The 24,462-nt window shown below is 36.9% G+C and overlaps 5 protein-coding genes and 1 pseudogene across 7 annotated transcripts; 5 read left to right on the forward strand and 1 right to left on the reverse strand.

The window, feature by feature from the left end:
- The first annotated feature begins 174 nt into the window (after positions 1 to 174).
- Positions 175 to 7,232, forward strand: LOC143581147 (uncharacterized). Its single transcript, XM_077063993.1, has 4 exons — positions 175 to 416; positions 4,269 to 4,398; positions 4,486 to 4,723; positions 5,922 to 7,232. The coding sequence occupies exons 1-4, from the start codon at positions 175 to 177 to the stop codon at positions 6,251 to 6,253; spliced, it is 942 nt and encodes a 313-aa protein (XP_076920108.1). The 3' UTR covers positions 6,254 to 7,232.
- A 2,196-nt stretch (positions 7,233 to 9,428) lies between these two features.
- Positions 9,429 to 10,325, forward strand: LOC143581148 (F-box/kelch-repeat protein At3g06240-like). Its single transcript, XM_077063994.1, has one exon. It carries the CDS (start codon positions 9,429 to 9,431, stop codon positions 10,323 to 10,325), a length of 897 nt encoding a protein of 298 aa, XP_076920109.1.
- Positions 10,326 to 11,227: 902 nt separating this feature from the next.
- On the reverse strand, positions 11,228 to 11,941 carry LOC143581149 (uncharacterized). Its single transcript, XM_077063995.1, has one exon. The coding sequence runs from the start codon at positions 11,912 to 11,914 to the stop codon at positions 11,228 to 11,230; it is 687 nt and encodes a 228-aa protein (XP_076920110.1). The 5' UTR covers positions 11,915 to 11,941.
- Positions 11,942 to 12,693: 752 nt separating this feature from the next.
- Positions 12,694 to 15,915, forward strand: LOC143581136 (putative aldo-keto reductase 5). Of its 2 annotated transcripts, none has more exons than XM_077063987.1 (4): positions 12,694 to 12,926; positions 14,289 to 14,492; positions 15,229 to 15,543; positions 15,578 to 15,915. In XM_077063987.1, the coding sequence occupies exons 1-4, from the start codon at positions 12,708 to 12,710 to the stop codon at positions 15,908 to 15,910; spliced, it is 1,071 nt and encodes a 356-aa protein (XP_076920102.1). In that variant the 5' UTR covers positions 12,694 to 12,707; the 3' UTR covers positions 15,911 to 15,915. The 2 variants fall into 2 exon arrangements, with proteins under 2 accessions (XP_076920102.1, XP_076920100.1); XM_077063985.1 differs by having other exon boundaries at positions 15,229 to 15,504.
- Positions 15,916 to 17,711: 1,796 nt separating this feature from the next.
- LOC143581135 (putative aldo-keto reductase 3) lies at positions 17,712 to 20,227 on the forward strand. Its single transcript, XM_077063984.1, has 4 exons — positions 17,712 to 17,964; positions 18,583 to 18,786; positions 19,397 to 19,672; positions 19,756 to 20,227. The coding sequence occupies exons 1-4, from the start codon at positions 17,743 to 17,745 to the stop codon at positions 20,086 to 20,088; spliced, it is 1,035 nt and encodes a 344-aa protein (XP_076920099.1). The 5' UTR covers positions 17,712 to 17,742; the 3' UTR covers positions 20,089 to 20,227.
- Positions 20,228 to 21,889: 1,662 nt separating this feature from the next.
- Positions 21,890 to 23,971, forward strand: LOC143581137 (putative aldo-keto reductase 5; annotated as a pseudogene). The gene is made up of 4 exons (XR_013143782.1): positions 21,890 to 22,108; positions 22,523 to 22,726; positions 23,212 to 23,487; positions 23,571 to 23,971. The product of XR_013143782.1 is annotated as a putative aldo-keto reductase 5 (transcript).
- Positions 23,972 to 24,462: the final 491 nt, after the last annotated feature.

The following is a 24,462-nucleotide window of genomic DNA, read 5'->3' on the forward strand; positions in this document are numbered from 1 at the left end:
AACAAAAGATATTTATAGGATTGAGTGTAACGGATCTCATCCGATGCAATAGCGTTTGTAAGTCTTGGTCGTCTTTGATATCGGATCCGGTTTTCGGTTTTCGTTAAAGAACATCTCAACCATCAATATCAAAATGATCGCAACGATAAAAGAATTAGACACAGAAGGATTACTATGTTTAAGAAAGTCGATTACTTTGAATGTAGAAGATGCTTTTGTGTCAACGACCGTCATCTACTTGGCACTTCTAATGGTTTGGTATGCATCTCCCCTTCCCCTAATGAAATTCTAGTAATTAATCCTTCGACTAGGGAGGTCAAAAAAATAACCAAGCCCCAAATTCCTGTAACCGATTCTTCGTGTTCGGGATTTGGTTATGATTCCATCAATGATGATTACAAGATCATTATTGTTAGGTATTACGTGTACGCGGCTGACCCGAAAGGAATCGGATAGGGTGACAAAAATCAATACAATACAACGGTATTTCTAATTGATTTCTAAAACGAATAATAATACGAGACGAATAAGCGCAGCAGCGGAATAAATGACAAAACCCAACACAAATCTGAACTAAATTAATAACCCAAGAAAAAACAAACAGAACCAGTGGCAGCAACGTACCGATCGAAACGGAGCAGCAGTTGAAGTTAGGAATGCGGCTATTAATTCTTCAATAGTAATATTAATTGTTAAAAAGGGGGTTGGTGGCTTTGACTTTCTCACGGATCAATTAACTAATGTTGGCAGTAGGTGTATCGCAAAAAACACACACACAGAACAATTATGATAATAATATAAAGCAGTAAATATGAACAAGGGATTTACGTAGTTCGGTCACGGTGTGTAACCTACGTCCACGGGCAACGAACAGGGTCTCTTCTTTTATTGAGGTGCTCAAGAAAATTACAAGATACAACATTGTTTATATAGGGAGGCTAACTAGGGTTTTATTTCTACCTCCATAAGTTACAAGAAATAATATAAAACGGGCCACTAAAGTTGAGTGGGTGGCCAGCCCATTCAACCCTTCTAGTCTTCAACTGCCCAACCCAAGACGGGCCGGGGCTACACCCGTATAGAACCCAACAATCTCCCACTTGGAGCCTTGGAACGTCTTCACTTGCTCCACCTGTAAACACACCAGTACCTGTAATCTTTTGTCTTCAATATAAACCATGTCTTCTACCTGTTCGTCGCCACCTCCTCAACACTATTCCTGGAGACCAACTGAAGCTACACATAGCTTCAGTTTGTCCAAGGTCACAACCTTGGTAAACATATCCGCCGGATTCCTGTCTCCCCTAATGTTGTCCAACCGAATAGTCCCATCACTGACTAAACCCCGAATGTAATGATAACGCATATGAATGTGCTTTGTTTTACCATGATACACAGGATTCTTGGCTAATTTCACAGCACTTTCATTATCGCAGTACAATGGATAATCTGTTTGTTCCCTGCCTAACTCCTCTAAGAAAGTCCTCAACCAAACAAGCTCTTTACTCGCTTCAGCAGCTGCCATATACTCAGCTTCTGTGGTTGAGAGTGCCACACTCTTTTGCAGTCTAGACTTCCAACAGATTGCAGTATCCCCATAGTGAACACATATCCCGTAGTACTCTTATAAGTCTCCTTACATCCGCCCAAGTCAGCATCTGAAAACCCTTTAAGAATTGCATTCTTGCCTTTAAAGCATAACGCCATCTTTGAAGTTCCCTTTAGGTACCTAAGCAGCCACTTCACTGCTTCCCAATGTGCTTTCCCTGGATTTGACATGAATCTGCTAATAACTCCCACTGCGTGAGCGATGTCAGGTCTCGTGCATACCATTGCATACATAAGACTACCCACTGCAGATGCATAAGGAATCTTTGCCATGTCTGCCTTTTCTCCATCAGTACTAGGAGACTGATCCTTAGAAAGTTTAATATGACTACCCATAGGTGCACTTCGAGTAGCGGTTTTCTCATCACTTATGTTAAACTTCTCTAAAATCTTCCATATGTATTTCTCCTGAGATAAAGTTAGAGAACTGTCCTTCTTGTTTCTGGTGATGCTCATGCCAAGAATTTGCTTGGCTGGACCTAAATCTTTCATTTCAAATTCTTCAGACATCTGTCGCTTCAACTTATTAATCTCTGACATGTCTGAACCGGCAATCAACACATCATCTACATACAACAGTAGAATGATATAAGAACTGGCGAATTTCTTGAGATAACAACAGTGGTCCATCTCACATCTTTTATATCCATTCCTGCCCATAAAATCATCAAACTTGATATACCACTGCCTGGGCGCCTGCTTCAACCCATAAAGACTCTTCTTTAACTTGCACACCATGCTTTCTTTACCAACTGTTTGAAACCCCTCTGGCTGTGCCATGTAGATATCCTCCTTAAGGTCACCATGCAGAAAAGCTGTCTTCACATCCAACTGCTCCAAATATAAGTTTTCTGCAGCCACAATACTAAGCACCAGTCTGATTGTAGTCATTTTTACCACAGGGGAAAATATCTCATTATAATCAACCTCATGCTTTTGTTGGAACCCTTTCACTACCAATCGTGCTTTGTATCTCTTTGTATCATCACTTTCATCCTTGATCCTGAATACCCATCGGTTCTGAAGAGCTTTCTTCCCGGGCGGAAGCTTTGTAAGAACCCAAGTCTCGTTCTTGTTAAGTGAATCCATCTCTTCTCTATCGCTTTCTCCCACTGAGACGAGTCTTTCAAGCTCATTACTTCAGAGTAACACTGTGGTTCACCATTCTCTGTCAGTAGAAGGTAATTAACAGAAGGAGAATATCTCTTAGGAGGTCTAATGGTTCTGGAAGACCTCCTAACCTCTAGCTGAGGTGTAATCATTTCTTGTTCTAGTGGAGACTGTTCAGTATTAGGCTCTGAACTCCCACTGTCAGAGAAATCCTCAAATTCATCTGCATTTTCTTCCAAAACCTCTTCTGATGTTTCTGAGCTCTGACTATCAACCTTCTCACTTGAATCTTCAAACTCTACATGTTCTTTATCAACTTCTTGTGTGAATGACTTTCTATCTTTGTAAAGTCTTGCTTCATTAAAAACCGGATCACGAGCCCGACATACCTTTCTGGCCTCTGGATCCCAAAGCCTATAGCCCATCTTTGTGTCTCCATAGCCTATAAAAGTACACTTCTTCGCCTTAGGGTCAAGCTTGTCCCTCTCAGTATCTTTTATCCCAATGTAAGCATCACAACCGAACACTTTAAGATGTTTGAATTTAACCTCTTTTCCACTCCATACTTCCTCTGGAAGTCTGAATCCAAGAGGAACTGACGGTCCTCTATTTATAAGATATGCAGCAGTGTTGACTGCATCTGCCCAGAAGGTCTTTGGAAGCCCTGCATTTAACCTCATTGCCCTAGCTCTTTCATTCAGTGTCCTATTAATTCTTTCGGCTACTCCATTCTGCTGTGGCGTACCGGGAACGGTATTAATCATCTTTATACCCCTCTCAGCACAGTAATTAACGAATTCCTTGCTGATGTACTCCCCACCATTATCAGACTTTAAACACTTCACTTTCAGATTCGTTTCCATCTCCACGGCTGCCCTCCATTTCTGAAAAATCTCAAATACCTCGAACTTGTTTTTGAGAAAATAGACCCATAGCTTCCGTGTAGCGTCATCAATGAAAGTAACGTAGTAGTTGGAGCCTCCTAATGATGATACTGGTGTTGGTCCATACACATCAGTATGAACGAGCTCAAGTTTCTTTGCTTTAAGTGTTTTTCCTGATTTTATGAAGGTGACCCGTTTCTTCTTGCCAAGCACACAAGGTTCACAGAACCCTGTATCAAGTTTCACCTTTTTCAAATCAGGGAATTTTCCTTTCTCTGCCAGTATCTTCAAACCTTTCTCACTCATGTGGCCGAGTCGTTGATGCCACAAACATGATGGACTCGGTCCACTAGCCACTAAATTCACCTCTCCCGCTGAGATTTCTGCCATGTACAACGTACCCTTTTTCTTCCCGCGAGCAATTACCAAGTTACCTTTTATGACCTTCCATTGCCCTCCTCTGAAAGTAACACTATAACCTTCAACATCAAGCTGCCCAATAGAAATCAGCATCTTCCTTAACCCAGGAATTATTCTGACATCTTTCAGAGTCCATGTAGTTCCTGAAGAAGTCTTCAAGTCGATATCCCCCATCCCGGTAATATTTAGAGCCTCATTATTCGCCAAACGGACTTTACCAAAGTTTCTTGTTCTAACATTCATTAGGCTCTTTGTGCTAAACGTGGCATGGAAAGACGCACCAGAGTCCATGATCCAAGACTCAACTGTGTTCTCAACACAACAGACTAGGGCTTCATCATCTGAAACTTCATTTGTAGCAGCATTTACTTCCGAAGTAGATTTTACTTCCTTTTTCTGTTAAGGTGCTGGAGGGTTGGTACATTGACTTCTGAAATGCCCATTCTCCTGGCAATTCCAGCAGGTAATATCTTTTCTTGGTCTAGATTTGCTTCTTTTCTTAGATTTTGATCTACCCCTGTTGCCTCCTTTGTTCTTGCTTCTCCCTCTACCTTCAGCACTTAGCAAAGTGCTTGATGATTCTCCATTATTTCTCCTTCTAGAATCTTCATTCAAAATCAGGTCACGAACTTTGTTGAAAGTCAAGGCATCCGAACCTACTGGACTGGTGACTGCAGTGATTGTTCCTGACCAGCTGTCAGGTAATGAAGACAAAAGTAGGCAAGCTTGCAATTCATCATCAATCTTGAACTTCACCGATGATAAACGTCTCAGGTGAGAATTGAAGGTGTATATGTGTTCGGTAACAGAACCTCCCTCTTTCATGCGTGTGTTTACCAACTCCCGGATTAGGAACACCTTATTTGCAGATGATGGCTTCTCATACATGTTTGACAACGCCTCCATGATTTCACGCGCTGTGGTTTCGTCTAAGATGTTGTACGCCACGTTCATAGACAAGGCAAGCCTAATTGTTGACTTCGCCTTCTTGTCAATAGCTTTCCACTCATCTGTAATCTTTTCTGGCGGTTCCTCCAAAGCCACATCTAGATCTTTCTGTATTAGCAAATCCGTGATTTGCATCTTCCACCATCCAAAGTTTTGTCCATCGAACTTCTCGATTTTCGTTTTACCCTCATCAGCCATAATACCGGAGATCAAAGAGTGAGAGCCAACACTGGCTCTGATACCACTTGTTAGGTATTACGTGTACGCGGCTGACCCGAAAGGAATCGGATAGGGTGACAGAAATCAACACAATACAACGGTATTTCTAATTGATTTCTAAAACGAATAATAATACGAGACGAATAAGCGCAGCAGCGGAATAAATGACAAAACCCAACACAAATCTGAACTAAATTAATAACCCAAGAAAAAACAAACAGAACCAGTGGCAGCAACGTACCGATCGAAACGGAGCAGCAGTTGAAGTTAGGAATGCGGCTATTAATTCTTCAATAGTAATATTAATTGTTGAAAAGGGGGTTGGTGGCTTTGACTTTCTCACGGATCAATTAACTAATGTTGGCAGTAGGTGTATCGCAAAAAACACACACACAGAACAATTATGATAATAATATAAAGCAGTAAATATGAACAAGGGATTTACGTGGTTCGGTCACGGTGTGTAACCTACGTCCACGGGCAACGAACAGGGTCTCTTCTTTTATTGAGGTGCTCAAGAAAATTACAAGATACAACATTGTTTATATAGGGAGGCTAACTAGGGTTTTATTTCTACCTCCATAAGTTACAAGAAATAATATAAAACGGGCCACTAAAGTTGAGTGGGTGGCCAGCCCATTCAACCCTTCTAGTCTTCAACTGCCCAACCCAAGACGGGCCGGGGCTACACCCGTATAGAACCCAACAATTATAGGGGTTAAGATAGGTGAGAGTTCTACATGTTTTATTTGTTTAGTTTAAGATCCGACAATTGGAAGGTTATCACGGAGATAAACTATGTTTTTACCAGTAGAGTGGGTATGTTGTGTGACGGGGCCCTTCATTGGTTGGCATATGATACTTCACCCACAAAGAAAAATGCAATTCTCTCATTTCATTTCTCGGACGAGAAGTTTCTGGAAGTCCCCACGCAAGATGATGCAACATACAACGCGCTATATATCGGGCAGCCCTTCTTGATGCGGTTGGGGACTATGGACGGGCGTTTATGTTTATTCAGGTTCACAGATGTCCATCATATGTGGGTAGTGAATCAGGAGTGATCTTGGGATAAATGTGGGACAGAACTCGAGATCAAGAATGACGCTGTGCACCTGATCAAACAATTGAAGAATTACATTCCATATAAGAGGCCCTTGCGTCATCGGATATGTTCTCGTGATTATCAGTTGGTCAGGCATCGGATGTTTTTCGGAACACCATTATTTGTGGAAAGTCTTGTATCTCCCCACTTTCACAAGAAAAGGCAGAGAAAAAGACAGGCCACGAGTGCCATCAAGTGTCCAAAGGTGCGTTTTAATTGTGATTACTGTTTTATTATGAGTAATACACATATGATAAAGAAATTTTGAATTAATTGACTTTGAGCCTTTAACTACCTAGATCTTCTATCTGTATTCATGTTCAAAATGTACCATAAGCTTAGCCGATCTTTTGTGCCCACAAGTAGCACCTAAGCATTGCATGACCCAAGCCTTTGTGACCACCCGCGCAAGTGTAAACTTAAAGCTTAGTGTAAGCATAAAATAGTTAAGTAAACGTATGATAATAATATGTATGTATCAAAGCAATAAAATGTTAACATTGATTTGTGAAACCATGCCTGTCACAGTAGGAACAACATCCCAAAGCTTTGCAATGTTCAGTCTCTTTAATCCAAAGTTGTTTACACTTACAGATGACCTTTGATTCTGAACTATGTCATTGTTGTTGGTATTAATAGAAAATAAAAGGATCCAATTACAATAAAAAGGCAGGTAAGCGGGCAATGCGCTGCCACCCCCTAAACAAATTAGTGATCGAATATTACAAACATGTTTTTGATTGTGTGTGCATATTATATTGCAACAGACGTATAACAAACAAAATATAATGGTGTTAGAATACTTGGTAACTGTCAATTGCAGTGAATACATACATATATACTTATATATTCGTGATGTTTAATAACAACGTTTTGAAACGTTGCAACAGTTAGGATTATAAAAGTATTACAAATTAACCGCCAAGATATATAATACGAAACCTAGATACTAAATCATATGTTTTAAATACTAAGATTAACATATTAATTCAACATTGGTATCATTCATCTACGTATGGTTATTGCCATTGAGTTCCAAGCCTTCTTTATGACCTTGTAGTTGTATTTTACTTTACTCATTTGTTATACAATTGTCATATTTTGGGCATTCTTCCATTTCTTGTAGTTCTTTCTTTCACAGGTATGGGAACTATTTTATGTTTGCTTCTACTATTGAATTTGGCACACTAACTTGTTATAAATTTGCAGGTCAAAGCAAACAGGCATGTCATTCCTGATGCCCGTGGGAACACCAGTACCACTTCTGGTGTCGAGAATTGATAAAGTGGAAGCTATGAAGTTGACAAGAGGTTTTGGTTCTTTTGTGTTTGAATGTTTTCAGAGTTCAGATTGTGTTTTAAAAATTGTTACTTTGTTGGAGTCTTACTGGTTGTGCTTGATTGTGCTTAACTATGCTTTTAAATATTGTGAGTTTGTTGGATGTTTCTCACGTGTTTGGCTTTAGAAATTATTTTTTTTTTGTTCGATGGTAATTTTCTTCTAAGTTTATAGGGTGCAAAGATGCAAACTCCCATTATTGCCTTCATTTGCAGATTTGATTATAATTTTGGATGCATATGGCGATCGATTTTGTCCATATTACTGCAGCCTTGGGCGGTTGTGGTGTTAATTTGAGATGAATTCAGGTTAGAAATATAGGTGACAGTGGTGGTGAATTGGCAGGATGTTATTTGTATAGAAAGTTTTATATTTTGCTTAGCCTTTAAGCCTTGATCCATTGGGTCATTAGATTGGCCTTTGAAGTCAAGTTGAGAACTTCTTGTCTTTCATGGACTCGTGGATGAAAACTACATATGTTAACTCTTCAAAGTTCAAACCATCTTCACACATGGTTGGTTACTTGGTTCAGCTCGAAATGACCAGAGTTACTAGCCTATTATTTATATAAAATAATAACATTATTTATATAAAATTTTAATTACAGATACCAAATGATAAAACTAAATATATAAAAGAGTGAACTGTGGTTTTCGTACCTATGGTTTATTCAAATACGTAGTTTTAGTCTAATAATTTCAAAATTGCGATTTTCGTCCATGTGGTTTCATTTCACTTGCAATTAATCCCGACTCCATTAACCCCGTTAATTCTGGTTGTTGAAACCATCAGTATGCCCTCACGTGAGGGGTAGTTTTGTCCTGCAATGTGCTGTTGTTGTAACTCAACTATTCAAGTTATGCCAACGACACCATGTCATCACTCTTCGCCATAGAGTCAATTTCTTGTAGTGGTACTAGATTGAAGAAGGTCGGTGGTGGTTCGGTGGTGGTTGGTATTGATTCATGGCGATATCTAAAGATGATGGGTGGTGGTCGGAAAATTAGCGGCGATACTTGTTTGCGAGTGGTAATCGCGCTGATGGTGGCTAGACCGGCGAAGGAGATCGAGAAAGATAGATTACAGAGGGAGGGAGAGAGAGAGGTGTTTAAATTTAAAAATATTTAATTGTTTATATGTGTGTATACATATTAGTTTCTTATAATTTTATATAATTTGTTTTATCACTATCATTATTCTTATACGACACATTTTGTAGTTTTGAAACCATTACTAACACTATGTTTTATGAGGCAGGCCTTTTATAGAGTTTGCAGGCTCTCACTGGAAGCAACTCTCTATCCATTAGAATAAATATATGATTCACATACATCTCATCCTGCTAGACCCTACCAATAAACTTTGGTATTTAACTGTTATTGTTATTATTATGTTGTTTTTCAACAACATGGACATTTTTGCATTATCATAATTTAAAAAAAAAAAGTTAACTAGAAAAATCTAAGGAAGTTAGCAAATTGGACATGTTAAAATTCGAAATCCTGATGGCCCAATGGGTTACCAACCCATACAAAATAAAATAAAAGAACTTTAAAAAGATTATATTCATATTCATTCATGTGTAACTTAACTTTAGGGTTTCAATGGCACATCTTCCCTTCGAAATACAACGTGAGATATTCAAACAATTGCATGTAAGGGATCTCATCCGATGCAAGAGTGTGTGCAAGTATTGGTTGTCTTTGATATCAGACCCACTATTCATTAAACTCCATCTCAACCATCAATATCACAATGACTGCAACAATAAAAGATTTGCACACCGAAGAATTACTATGTCCAAAGAACCAGATGATGTTATACTTCAACGGGGTAATATTAGTACCAACTTCTTTGACCTCAATGATCGTCATCTTATCGGCTCTTCCAATGGTCTGGTGTGTGTCTCACCTTCTCCTACTAAAGTTGTAGTCATTAATCCTTCAACTAGGGAGGTAAAGAATGTAACCAAGTCCCGAGATATCCCTGAAACCGGTTTTACGTGTCAGGGCTTTGGTTATGATTCCAAAAATGATGATTACAAGATCATTTTAGTGTTTCAGAAAGGTGAGAATAATGCATGTTTTCATGTATTTAGTTTGCGATATAATATTTGGAAGGTTATCGCGGAGATAAACTATGTTTTTATTAGTAGAATCGGTATCTTATGCGAGGGGGCCCTTCATTGGTTAGCATATGATACTTCACCCGAAAAGAAAATTGTAGTTCTTTCATTGCGTTTTTCGGATGAGAAGTTTATGGAGGTCCCCATGCCGGATGACGCAAGATACAACAAGCTATATAATAGTTGGAAATCCTCGAGGATGCTATTGGGTAATATGAATGGGTGTTTATGTTTATTCTGGCTTACATCTATCAATATATGGGTAATGAATAAGGAGCGGTCTTGGGAATATTTTGGGCCAGTACTCAAGATCGATTATGATGTCGTGCACATGATAAAACTATTGAAGAATTACGTACCAAATAAGAGACCCTTGTGTCATCAAGTATCACCTCATGGTCATTACTGTTTGATCGAGAGTCGGATGTTCCTTATCAGCACACCAACGTATCTGGAAAGTCTTGTATCGCCCCATTTTCACAAGAAACCGCAGAGAAAAAGACGGGCTACAAGTACCATCAAGAGTAATAAGGTTAGTTCTTGTTGTGACTATTGTTTTTATGACTAAGTTTTAAGTTTATTGAGTCTAGTTGAATAACATAATATAAGTGAATATATAAATATATGTCTTACTAAAACAATATAAACATTTAACATTGAGTTGTCAAACTTTTCATGGCTAGGCAAAGTATGTTTACTAGTACAGATGGCATTGGATATCGTTCATCTATTGGTCATTATTATTGTGTTCACAAGCTCTCTTTTGTGACCTTGTAGTTCTTGTTTTTTTCTTTTTGTTGTGCCTTAGTCTTCTCTTTCACAGTTATAAACACTATTTTATGTTTGCTTCTGATATGTAATTTGGCACACTAACTTGTTAAGAGTTTTCAGGTTATCAAAAAAGCAAATACTCATGCCGTTCCTTATGCCCATGGGAACACTAGCACGAGTTCTGGTGTTGAGAATTAATGAAGTGGAAGCTGTGAAGTTGACAAGAGGTTTTGGTAGTTTTGTGTTTGAAGGCCTTCAGAGTTCAGATTGTTTTTAAAATATTGGTACTTTGTTGGAGTCTTACTAGTTGTGCTTCATTGTATCAACTATGCTTTAATATTTTGTGACTTTGTTGGATGTTTCTTGCGTGTTGGGTTTTAGAAATTGATTTTTTGTTCGATGGTATATTTTCTCGAGTTTATTTGGTGTAAAGATGCATGTTCGTGCAACTAGTCGAAATAGATTCGGGTTTAAAACAAGTCGTTTTGAATAGAAAAAAAAAAGATCAATTTGGTATGGCTTAAAACAATATAAGAACTTTTGATTGTTTTGTTTAATGGTATATACACATATACATATACGTGTATGCAACAATTTTTCTACAATATATGATACATCCTACAAATGTATGCATAGGTTTCTGGATTCAATTTGATAATCATTACTAATTATACATTTGATACCTCTAAACGTACGCATCTAAACTCGTTTATTGAATTGTTCTTGAATTTCTTCTATAATCTTGTTGAGTCTTTCATTTTCTTCTTGAAGCAACTCAAACTGACACAATATACTCGTTATTTGCAATTCAATGGCCGCATCACTCAGCTCAAAAACGCTCTCGACAACCCTCAAAACCCGCCACAAACTCACCACAACAATCAACCCGACCCCAACTCGCTCCATCAAAATTTCAGACAACAATGCACCAATCAAAACCACACCATCAGCGACCAACCCAGGGCGTTTAAAAATCGAACTCCCACACCCTATTACTAGTGCCACACTTTTGGTAGCAAGAATAACCAAGATTCCAATTCCTATCCAATGGTACCAAACATCTAGTTTCTTGTTAATTCTATTCCTTGCGGGACAAGAAACGATGGTTCTCGAGAGTTCAAGAACTACCATAACTAGATCAACGACGAGTAACACGATGGCTATAATATGAACCGGGGTAGATTCTAGGAAATGTGTTAAGTGGTTTCTCCAAGGAGGTTTGTTGTTGGAAGTTTGTTTGGTTGATCCGGAGAAAAACTCCCATTTTTGCCTTCTTTTGCATGATTTGATTAGATTTTGGATGGATATGTTGATCGATGCGGTTGATATTACCGCCGTCAGGGGCGGCGGTTCGGGTTGGTGGTGTTGGATTTGAGATGAATCCATGGGTGGAAATATGTGTGTGACAATGGTGGTGAATATATGGTAGGTTGTTATTTGTATGGAAAGTGTATGATATAGTGTTAAGGTTTATTGGAAGGCAAGTTAATGCAAGATTTTAAGCTTTATAAGTTATGAGATTGGGCTTTGAAGTTAAGTTGAAAACCTGTGTATCATCTGGATGAATATCACATCTACTAACTCTTGTAACCATGTTCACACATCCTTGGTTTATTCAAACTTGTTAGATAACTTTGAATGGCTAGAGAGCTTATTTAATAATACATGTATTTTTTTAACATAGTTTTAAGAAGCAACGCTTATTTAATAATAAATATATTTTGCTGTTTGAAAAGACTTGTAAGGCTGCAAGTAAACCGAACTAAATCGAACAAGGTCTTGTTCATGGTTGTCTATTAAGCTTTTATCGAAAAGCGAACTGTTCACAAACATCTAACCGAACAAAATCTTTTGTTCATGTTCGTTTATTAAAAAATGAACTTATTCGTGAACCGACGCTCACGAACACAAACGATTGAGCACAAATAAACACATACAATGTTTTATTTCATTTGGCTAACCGAAATAAAACAAAAATGAACGTGAACAAAATTCACGGACATAATAAAACAAAAATGAACGTGAACAAAATTCCTTGATCATGTTTGTTCATATACTAAATGAACTTTTATTAAAACAAATGGCAGGACATATAAAATATTATTACATAGTGATTCATTTCATTATCTACCTACCTTATACATTAGTACGGTCAGATAAAGCTTCTAACAACATCAGCATGACGTCAACAGTGATGCCAAAAGTGAAGCTGGGTTCACAAGGTCTAATGGTTTCAGCACTGGGTTTGGGTTGTGCGGGTATGTCCGGGTTCTACGGACCCCCCAAACCCGAACCCGAAATGATCAAACTTATCCATCACGCCATTGACTCAGGCGTCACGTTTCTTGACACCTCCGACGCCTACGGCCCTCACACCAATGAAATACTCATCGCTAAGGTCAGTAATTAGGCGGAAAGTTCGTTTATGTTCGTCCGTTTTAAAAAAAAAATTTGTTCGGTAAGTTTAAGGACCAACATGGACAAAGGCCGCGTTCGTTCATTAGTGTTCGTGAGCATTCGGTAACGTCCGTCTGTTTAATAAAGGAACCGAACATTTTTGTTTGATTGTTCGTTAGAGTTGTTTATGTTTATTTGTCCATTAATGTCCATTAGTGTCCGTCAGTGTTCGTTTATCCATTAGTGCCTGTTAGCGTTTTGTGACACGGACATTGGCGAAGTTTAATTGAGGCCCGGGTGGCCCCGCCCCCCCCCTGTTTTTGTGCGCAGTAGTGTAAGTTTACCCATTTTCGGTTGAAATTTTTTATACGTAGTCAGGGCCGTATCGTGGGTAAGCTAAATGAGGCAATAGCTTTAGGCCTTCATATTTATAGGGCCTCCATCTTAAATAAGAGTTATGTATTATGAGATTTTGAAAGTAGAGTTTTTTTTAGAATTAGTAACACAATGATGAGCCACAAGCTAAGGATGATTGCTTCATATCCATTATCACGACATATCATTCATATTCTATAATTTTTGTATACTCTCTAGCGTTATACGCATAAAGAAAATAAAAATAAAAGGCCTCAACATTTTAGAAAGTTTTAGGCCTCCGAGGACGTTGAGACAGGCCTGTACGTAGTGTAAGTTTAGCCTTTTCCGGCCAATAATTTGACAACCACCCCCCTCCCCCTGGTGCCTCAGTCCAAGCTTCGCCGCTGGACAAGGACAAACTCAAATCCTTAATGAACATACATGAACACGAATTTTTGTTCGGTAGAGTGTTCATGAACCGACTGTTTATCCGACAAAAACTTAACGGACGGACACGGACAATGTCTCGTCCGGTCCGGTTCGGTTCAGTTTGCTTACACCCCTAGTCAGTATCGTAATTTTAAACAATGTGTTTCGACCCAAACTTGTTCTACATCGAAGCCCGTTCCGACCCAGACTCATTTTGTGTGGGCAACCGGCATTGAGCACACGTAACTGACGTCGCTTACTCATCCGGAGCAAGCGGTAAAGCATGTACCAGGACCAGGTTAAGCGCATCACGTGGCGTTGTAAGCACGTTTCGTGGCCCCGGTACATGTAAGCGCCATTTAAACATGCTTAACTTATGTCGCGAGCATAACCAATGCCAAAAACTGGAAGCAAAATTTAAATGTACTACGATTTAAAAAAAAAAACACAAAAAACGTTTTAAACAACCCGTTTTGACCCAAAATCCGTTCCAGCCTGAACCCGTTCTAACTCGAAACACATGAACCCCTATCGAGCCGAACCAAACCAACCTTTTATTACTCGAAACTTTATGCAGGCTTTGAAAGGAAAAGGACTGAGGGAGAAAGTTCAAATAGCTACTAAATTTGGATTACGATGGATCGATGGAAAGCCAGAGGCGTGTGGTGATCCGGCGTATGTTCGATCATGTTGTGAAGCTAGCTTGAAGAGACTAGATATTGACTGCATTGATCTCTATTATGCTCATCGGATTGATATCCGAGTTCCGATTGAAATCACTGTTCGTTTTTCTTGCTTTTTTTGTCTGTTATAACTTCGCCTAAATTCATTATTTTCTGCCAACTTGTTTTCCCTGCCCAAAAAATTCAGCCCAAATGGCAAAACTGAATAACCAAAACCGAGCAGTTTTTATAAACTCAAAAACAGTTTTTGGTTCGGTTTTAGCCCAAACCGAACTGGCTGAAACAACAAGACAAGCTGTTTTGCTTGGTTTACATATTACTTTGTTAGCAGGGGTGTACATGAAACTGAAATAACCAAAATAACCGACATAATCAAACACAATCCAAAACCGACGATTTGGTTTATGTTTTTCCAAAAAAATTGAATTTTCAGTTCGGTTTCAGTTTTGCATGTACCCAAAACACCGAACAGAACACGTAAAACTAAAAATAAATATATATAAAAAATAAAAAAAAAAACCCTCTTTTTGTTACTGCATTTATGGATTACAATTTTTTATTTTAGAATACTAAATAATTAATAAATAAAAAATTATGTACTCCAAAAGTTGTTGGCCCAAATATGCACAATAATTTTTTTGGTCCAAATTCATTATGTTCACCATTTTTATCTGTCAAAAAATTAAAGTCCAAATGACAACATAAAAACTGAAACCGAGCGGAACCCATTATGAAAAACCGAAAGCCAAAAAACATTATTTTTGGTTTGAACCCCGAAACCGACCCAACCTGTTAGTTTTGCTGCTCTTAATCACTTGTATATGTGACTGAAAGATGGGAGAAGTGAAGAAACTTGTGGATGAAGGGAAAGTGAAGTATGTAGGATTATCAGAAGCAAGCGCTTCGACAATCCGAAGGGCTCATGCTGTTCATCCAATAACCGCAGTGCAAAACGAGTGGTCTTTATGGTCTAGAGATTTGGAAGACGAAATCGTTCCTACTTGCAGAGAACTTGGAATTGGCATTGTTCCTTACAGTCCTATTGGCAGGGGATTCCTAGCTGGCGGTCCGTCATTGGTTGATAACTTGATAGAAGGTGACTTCAGGAAGGTATGCATAATTTTGAATATTAGTAAAAAAATCTTATTTGTATTAAAACTTAAGTTTAAGTTTGTTATTGCAGAGTATGCCAAGGTTTCAGAATATGGACCACAATAAGATTGTGTTCGAGCGAGTGAACGAGATGGCTACAAGGAAAGGGTGCACTGCGGCTCAACTAGCGTTAGCTTGGGTGCACCACCAAGGAACCGATGTGGTCCCGATACCAGGGACCACAAAGGTTCAAAACTTTAACCAAAACATTGGAGCGTTGTCTGTTAAGCTAACACCCGAGGAGATGAAAGAACTTGAGTCGTTTGCTTCAAGTGATGTCGTGAAGGGGGAAAGGCACGCGTACATGCAATATACGTGGATAAATTCGGATACTCCTTCGTTGTCATCTTGGAAAAGTAGTTAATGTGGTTGTAGTACTGTAAACCGTTTGCCACACCAAGCCTTGCTAGTACCATAGTTGCTGACGTGGAAGTTGTCGAGTTGTCAGATTTTTGCCATGTCAGCTTTCTTTTGGTGTGGAGGTGTTCAAACTGCAAAGTGTTTTTTTTAAAGATTGTGCTTTGTTGGAGCTTTATGTTAGGCTTGATGTTGTTAACCAAGGTTCAAAGGTTGTGACTTTGATGTTTTTGGTCTATTTAGTTTCAGCATATGTTGAATTGTTGGTGTTACTTGTTGGAGCATTATCTTAGGCCTAATTATTTTGATTATAATTAAGTTTTCTTTTTTAATTGTTATTGCGTATTAGGTACCTTACCAATCGTACCACAACGAATCAAACCGATACCGATTAAATTCTTACCACATCCTGTCATGCCGGTTTAAATCAAGGGAAAGTATCCACTATAAAAAAAACTTGGGCGAGTATTTTGAAGAAGAAAATTATTGGGACGAGTATTTCATAAAATTTTGTTTTTAGAATTATATATTATAATTAATTTTACATAAATTAGTTTTCCTTTTATATTTATTTAAAATATAAAGTTTTAAATTACGCGTCGACATAAATTTTATTCAAAACCGAGTCAGGTTAAATTAGTTCTATACAAATTTGACCCGGATCGGTTTTGAATGAAATTTATGTCGACACGTAAAAAACAACTCTTAACAGTGTATTGGAATTTTATAAAATTTTATATTTTAAAAGTTATAAAAGAAAAACTATATCTAAGTAAAACTAATCGAGATATTATAATATTCATAAAACAAAAAAGCTATGAAAAAAACTTATCCTGAAAATTCTGTTCTTCAAATACTCGTTCCTTGCATTTTTCTTCTTCAAAACACTCATCCCTACAATTTTGTTCTTCAAAATACTCGCTCAAGTTTTATATATTGAACAATTTCAGGCATTAAATAGACAACTTTTGAATCTATCTCTTGCAAATGAATATTATGAAAATTTCCTACTTTTTTATAACATCGAATTTCTTATATGTTAAACCACCGCATCCTCTAATTTTGAGAGCCCTGTTTTCTATCTCTGTCCAGATTATATTGTCTTAACCAGGCTTACGTTGGTTTCAGAGTTTGACTTAGATGAGCTTGGCATATAGTTTGATTAATCTTAAATGAGCTTGGCATTCGAACCGACAACCAAAACCAATAGAATTTGAATGATAATATTAAAATTAAAAGTTGTACTAATGGATTTTAAACACGTCGTGGCAAAGCGAATCTACAGAAGTAAATAAAATGTCATGAGTGACTTCATCATCCTCTTTCTATTTTTTTTCAATCACTATCACACTGATACTCATGACTTATGGAGAGCTTCTTATAACTTATGAAGGGGTAAAAAGACAAAAATGTCCCTCCATAAGTCACTATAAGTTACAAATTTAAATTACAAATAATATTAATTCATTTTCATTTTGTTGTTTTATGTAAATGAGCCAAACTTCCCACCAAAGTGATATTTTGTGGATCCAACTTATGGGCTGGACTCAAGTACTCTTAAAATAAATTTTGTGTTTGATTTTAATACGCTCATTATAATATTATTGGCTTTAAATTTTCCTTCACTTTTTTATGTGTAATAAGGGTAATAATTAATAAATGTTTCTGTAGTCAATATGTCACTTGCTCCAAGTGACTGATCATTCACTCCGTCTTAGTTAGAAATCACAATCACTTTGACAGGGGACATTTTTGTCTTTTTAATCACTCCATCAAGCTTAGCCAAACATGCCCCTCAACTCATATATATCACTAAACATTAATCACCAAACAATAATAATGGCTTGTTCATCAGTGGTGCCACAAGTGAAGCTGGGTTCACAAGGTCTGGTGGTTTCACAACAGGGTTTGGGTTGTATGGGTATGACCGGTAACTACGGACTACCCAAACCCGAACCCGACATGATCAACCTCATCCACCACGCTATTGACTCCGGTGTCACGTTTCTTGACACGTCTGACGTGTACGGACCTCACACCAATGAAATACTCGTTGGCAAGGTACTCATTATTATTATTATTAATCGATCAATTTTGGGGCTTTATTATTTTGATTTTGATTTAGAGGCTTTTTTTTTTATTTCAATTTTGGGTTTTTTTTATCTTGATTTCAATTTTGAGTTTTTTTTATTTTGATTTCAATTTTGGGTTTTTTTTTTATTTTGATATCAATTTTGGTTTTTTTTAATTTTGATTTCAATTTGGGTTTATTTAATTTATTTATTTCAATTTAGGGGCTTTTTAATTATTTTGATTTTAGTTTAAGGGATATTTTTATTATGTTGATTTCAATTCAGTTTTGTTGATTTTTTTATTATTATTTTGATTTCAATTTAGGGTTTTTTTTTAATTAGTTTGAATTTAATTTCATGCTTTTAGTTATATTGATTTCAATTTAAAGTTTTTTTTTATTTGATATGAAAATATGGGCCTTGTTATTAATATTTTGATTTCCATTTAGGTGTTTTGTAACTACTTTTTAGGTATTTTTTTTATTATTTTTATTTCAATTTAGGGGTTTTTTTAATCATTTTGATTTTGTTTAGGAGTTTTTTTTTATTTTGATTTCAAATAGGCTTATTTTTTATTGTTTTGAGTTTTTGTTGTTGGTTTTTGCAGGCTCTGAAACAAGGAGGACTCAGAGAGAAAGTTCAAATTGCTACGAAATTTGGAATCCGACGGGTGGATGGAAAGACAGAGGCGTGTGGTGATCCAGCGTATGTTCGATCATGTTGTGAAGCTAGCTTAAAGAGACTTGATATTGACTGCATTGATCTGTATTATGTTCATCGGATTGATATTCGAGTCCCAATCGAAGTCACGGTTAGCCTCTCTTAATTTCTGCAAAATACCAACTAGTTTGATACTGTAGAAATACGGCTAAAACGAACCGAACTTTCGACGAACTGCGGGAAGTCCGTTTATGTTCGTTTGTATAGTAAATGAATGAACGTGAACAAGGAATTTCGTTCGAATAACTAAGTGAACAAACACAAACAGAGGCTATTTGTATACGTTCGTTTATGTTCATGAACCGTTCACGAGCAATTTCATTTTCTAAATGAATGAACTCGAACAAGAATTTCGTTCGGTTAGATGTTTGCGAACCGTTCGCTTGTCCGATAAAATCTTAACGAACGAACGAACATGAACAAGTCCCTTCGGTTCGTATACAGCCCTATGTAGAAACATCAAGTATTTATAAAAAAAATAATATGGTTGAGACTAAACATTTTAGACTCAAATGTGTAATAATAAAACTTTTAGGCCCGAAAGACAAAGCTGGAAAACGTCGAACACATTGTGAAAACCAAAACGGATCGGTTTTCTAAACCCCAAAAACTGAATCTTGGTTTGAGCCCAAAACCGACTGATGTACACCGTACTTGTTACTTTCGTTCTTTTTGTTAACATTTGTATATATAATTGAAAGATGGGAGAATTGAAGAAACTGGTTGAGGAAGGGAAAGTGAAGTATATAGGATTATCAGAAGCATGCGCTTCGACAATCCGACGGGCGCATGCTGTTCATCCGATAACCGCAGTGCAAAACGAGTGGTCTTTATGGTCTAGAGATTTAGAAGATGAAATTATTCCTACTTGCAGAGAACTTGGAATTGGCATTGTTCCTTACAGTCCTATCGGTAGGGGATTCCTAGCTGTCGGCCCGTCATTGGCTGAAAACTTGATCGAAGGTGACTTCAGGAAGGTATGCATAAATTTTGAATATTAGTAAAAGAATAAAAATATCTTATTTGTACTAAAAACTTAAGTTTAAGTTTGTCATTGCAGAATATGCCAAGGTTTCAGAATATGGATCATAACAAGACTGTATTCGAGCGAGTGAACGAGATGGCTACAAGGAAAGGGTGCCCCGCAGCTCAGCTAGCCTTAGCCTGGGTGCACCACCAAGGAACCGACGTGGTCCCGATACCAGGGACCACGAAGCTTGAAAACTTTAACCAAAACATTGGAGCGTTATCTGTGAAGCTAACGCCAGAAGAGATGGCTGAGCTTGAATCATTTGCTTCAAGTGAAAATGTTAAGGGTGAAAGAAACGCGTTGATGCAACTGACGTGGATAAATTCGGAGACTCCTCCGTTGTCTTCTTGGAAAGGCGTTTAGATGTTTAATATTAAACGGGGTTTATTGTTAACGGTTTGGGTCAAAACTTGTCGTTTTAAAAGAGTATCAATTTGGTTTGGATCAAAGTAAATTTTAATAAAAAATTGAGGCCACTTTTATGAATGAATAAAATTTGGATATGTATGACTTCTCCAAGAAAGTTATTAATATGTTTTTGTTTATGTTACTCTTGATCATGGTATGTTATGTTATGTTAAAGATCATGCATTTGCTAATAAACTTGCATATTTGTGATTTATGTCTTGAAAATAAATTTTACGAATGAGACATTGATGCATATTTTTTTTTCTTTGAATGGCGGGAATTATTATATAAGGACCACGACTGGCAAGAAGCTAGGACCATTTATAAGCGAACAATCGAGCCAAGGCCGATTCAAGCTTGGCCATTTAATATAAGAGTCGAACTCGGCTTGGGAGTAAATACATGCTTCATTAGGGGTGTAAAATAGCCAAGTCAATTATGAGCTACTTAGCATATATCCATGTGACTATTAATAATATGATACTTTGAGGGTCGCACGCTACGCAACATTATTTAGCATACGCTTAATGTGAGTAAACAATAAATCTCGTCAAGACTAATTATGTGTGTGTTTATTATTTGATGAAATAATATATAGAATGATATAAAATAATGATAAATTAATAAATATTCATTAATCATATTTTGCAAATAATTTCATAAATGATCACTATTTATGCATTAATCATGTTAGTAAACTAGTAACCATTATAAACAATCACTAGCTTGGTCTAGTGACAAAAGTGTGTGGCATTCAACCAAAATTGTGGGTTTCTAGTCTCACACATAGAAGTAAAATAGGTGAAAAAATAATTGATTATTCAAAATCGAAAAAAAAAGTAACTAATATAAATTAATAAAATCAAATCCTTTTTGTCACGATGTAACTAGATAATCGGTATCTAGCCAGTCTTGAATTGATTTGATTGGAATCCAAGTGGATATATTAATGCGCAATGTACAAGTTTCAATACTTTTGTTTATTTGTTGAAATGAGACCATCTCTTAAAAACCGTCTACCCGCCTCTTTATGGTGGCGGGTAGGCCAAACCCAAATTTGAAGGTGATGGTGGCCAGTAGGCCATTGGAAAATTGGCATGTGTCTGCAGACGTGGTGCGTAGAAAAAAGATGAAGTGGTGGGCAGGGTCGAGTGGTGGTGATACTTATTTACTCCGTATATGTTTAAATGTTAATAATTATCAAAATGGACCCCACATTTCACTCTCATTTTTATTTTAATCTAAAATCCATTAAAAATTAAAATGCACTTACGCTTTTGTAATTTTACCGTCTGGAAAACTTAACGATATGTAATCTTACCGTCTGAAAAACTTAACGATCGTTAGTGAAAAGGACGAATGCAAGTCAAGTTTTCTGAAAAAAAAAACAATTACTGAAATTAGTAAAAAATTTGAATGACTCATGAAATAACTTGATATTACTTTATGTAAATAAAATGTAAAATAATATTAAAATCTTATGCATAAATTTAAATACTGAAATAAATATAAACTAATAGATTTGTACTTTTGTAGCACGTCATGGCAAAACGAATCCATGATATCGACGTCATCAGTGAGTTCATCAGCTTTTCAAGCTTCAACAGTACTAGAGATATACTATATATACGTACACATATATTCACTAGCATTAATACAATTCCAATCAACAAACAATAATAATAATAATAATAATAATAATAATAATAATAATAATAATAATAATAATAATAATAATAATAATAATGGCTTCTTCATGACTTCATCAATGGTACCAAAAGTGAAACTAGGTTCACAAGGTCTAGTGGTTTCAGCACAAGGCTTGGGTTGTATGGGTATGTCCGGTAACTACGGACTTCCCAAACCCGAAGCCGACATGATCAAACTCATCCACCACGCCATTGATTCAGGTGTCACCTTCCTTGACACATCCGACTTTTACGGCCCTCACACCAACGAAATCCTCATTGGCAAGGTACATATACTAGGGGGTGTAAATGAGCCAAGCTGAGCTTTGAGCTTGAGCTAGGCTCCTGAGTTGTTTTTTTAAAGCTCGGGCTAGGCTTGTTTATTATTTATCTGTCAATTTATATACTATTTTAATTTTTATACATTTTGGAAAAAAGAAAACTTAAACAAGCCAAAGCTTGGCTCAACCTCGATTGTGCGGTGTGAAATTAATAAATAGAAGTCTAAATGAGGTCAAACATAAAAATGTACCAGGCTTGAACTCATGCTCGACAACTAAATGAGCTATTTGAGGCCCCTGCTCTGGTCGTGCTTGAGAATGCTCGGCTCATTTCGAGCTTTTTATTGATCCGATCTCGATCAGATTCGTTACGTAGTGTTTTTTCTGTATGTTATTTATAATTAATTATTTTTTTTGCAGGCTTTGAAAGAAAATGGACTTAGAGAGAAAGTTCAAATTGCTACGAAATTCGGAATCCGATGGATAGATGGAAAGCTGGACATTTGTGGTGATCCGGCTTATGTTTGATCATGTTGTGAAGCTAGCTTGAAGAGACTTGGCATTGATTGCATTGATCTTTACTATATTCATCGGATTGATACTCGAGTCCCTATTGAAGTCACGGTTCGTCTCTCTTGCTATTCTGTGTTATCGGGCAAAACCGTGTGAATTTCTGACACGACAGGAACTTAACACGAATTTGTGGGTTTGGGTCGGGTCGCACTCGTTTAGCTAAACGGGTAGTGTTTGGGTTTGACCTTCCAGGTTCACTAGTTGACATGTTTAACCTTTTTATTTTTTTTATACGTAACAATTTATATTGATCAGGTATCTTAAGCTAAAATTTAAACTTAAAAAAGAAATTAACATAATATTTAATAATTAAAATGTCATTGTTTTATATAAATTTGTAACTTTTTTTAAAATGTAAACTAAAGTATTAACTTGTGAAAGGAATGTAAAAAGGAAAAAAAAAATACTTTCGGGTCAAATGGTCGTGTTTGGGACTTCCCATTAATATGTGAGCCGTGTTCAAGTTCATGTGACTGACACGATATTAACATTTGTGTTCTTTATCATTTGTATATGTGATAAACTGTAATTAAAAGATGGGAGAGCTCAAGAAACTGGTAGAGGAAGGGAAAGTGAAGTATATAGGATTATCAGAAGCATGCGCTTCGACAATCCGAAGGGCGCATGCTGTTCATCCGATAACCGCAGTACAGAACGAGTGGTCTTTATGGTCTAGAGATTTAGAAGATGATATTGTTCCTACTTGCAGAGAACTTGGTATTGGGATTGTTCCTTACAGTCCTATTGGCAGGGGATTCCTAGCTGTCGGTCCGTCATTGGCTGAAAGCTTGATAGAAGGTGACACCAGAAAGGTATGCATATTTCTAAAGAAAAATTAATTTTGTAATTTTAGAAATGGAAGCTTAAGTTTAAGTTTTTCATTGCACTTTTTCAGCTTATGCCAAGGTTTCATAATATGGATCACAACAAGGCTGTATTTGAGCGAGTGAACAAGATGGCTACAAGGAAAGGGTGTACCGTGGCTCAACTAGCCTTAGCGTGGGTGCACCACCAAGGAACTGATGTGGTTCCAATACCAGGGACCACGAAGCTTGAAAACTTTAACCAAAACATTGGGGGTTTATCTGTAAAGCTAACACCAGAAGAGATGGTTGAGCTTGAATCGTTCGCTTCAAGTGAAAATGTAAAGGGGGAAAGACATGGTCTCATGCAACTGACGTGGATAAATTCGGAGACTCCCCCATTGTCGTCTTGGAAAGGTAATGTAGAAGTTGTTTAAAATTAAGCTTCGGGAAATGGGTTATGGCCATAACGATTTAGATAAAAACGTGTTGTTTTAAAGAGTATTGATCACTTTTGCGAGGCGTGTTTAATATAGAGACTTTTCTAAGAAAGTTTTCATTATGATGCTTTGGATGGCAGGGTATGTTATGTTTAAGATCATGCATCTTCTAATAAAACTTGTATGCTTGTTTTTAATGTCTTGGGAGTAAATTTTACATATAGAACAATTGTTTAAATTTCTTATATTTTATATAGTTAAGCTTTGTATGACTATAGGTGCTCATTTTACTTTTACTTTTTTCTCATTATCATCATATACTTAATTTTTCATAAAACGAAAATATATAATATAACTAACTTAGAACCGTGTACTACATGGTGTAGAAGATATCAATATTGGTTCAGGCCCCACTCCACACACACTAACACAAACTTACGTATACATTTATGTAATATGCACTGAAACAAAATAAACTTTGGAACTCTCTGAGATGCTCAAACTATTATATTGAAATGAGAGTACAAGTAATAAAATAGCAAAC

This window comes from Bidens hawaiensis, unplaced genomic scaffold (assembly GCF_021521415.1).
Source record: "Bidens hawaiensis isolate Kalapana, Puna unplaced genomic scaffold, B.hawaiensis_p1.1 tig00030814_1, whole genome shotgun sequence".
NCBI classification, from domain to species: Eukaryota; Viridiplantae; Streptophyta; class Magnoliopsida; order Asterales; family Asteraceae; genus Bidens; species Bidens hawaiensis.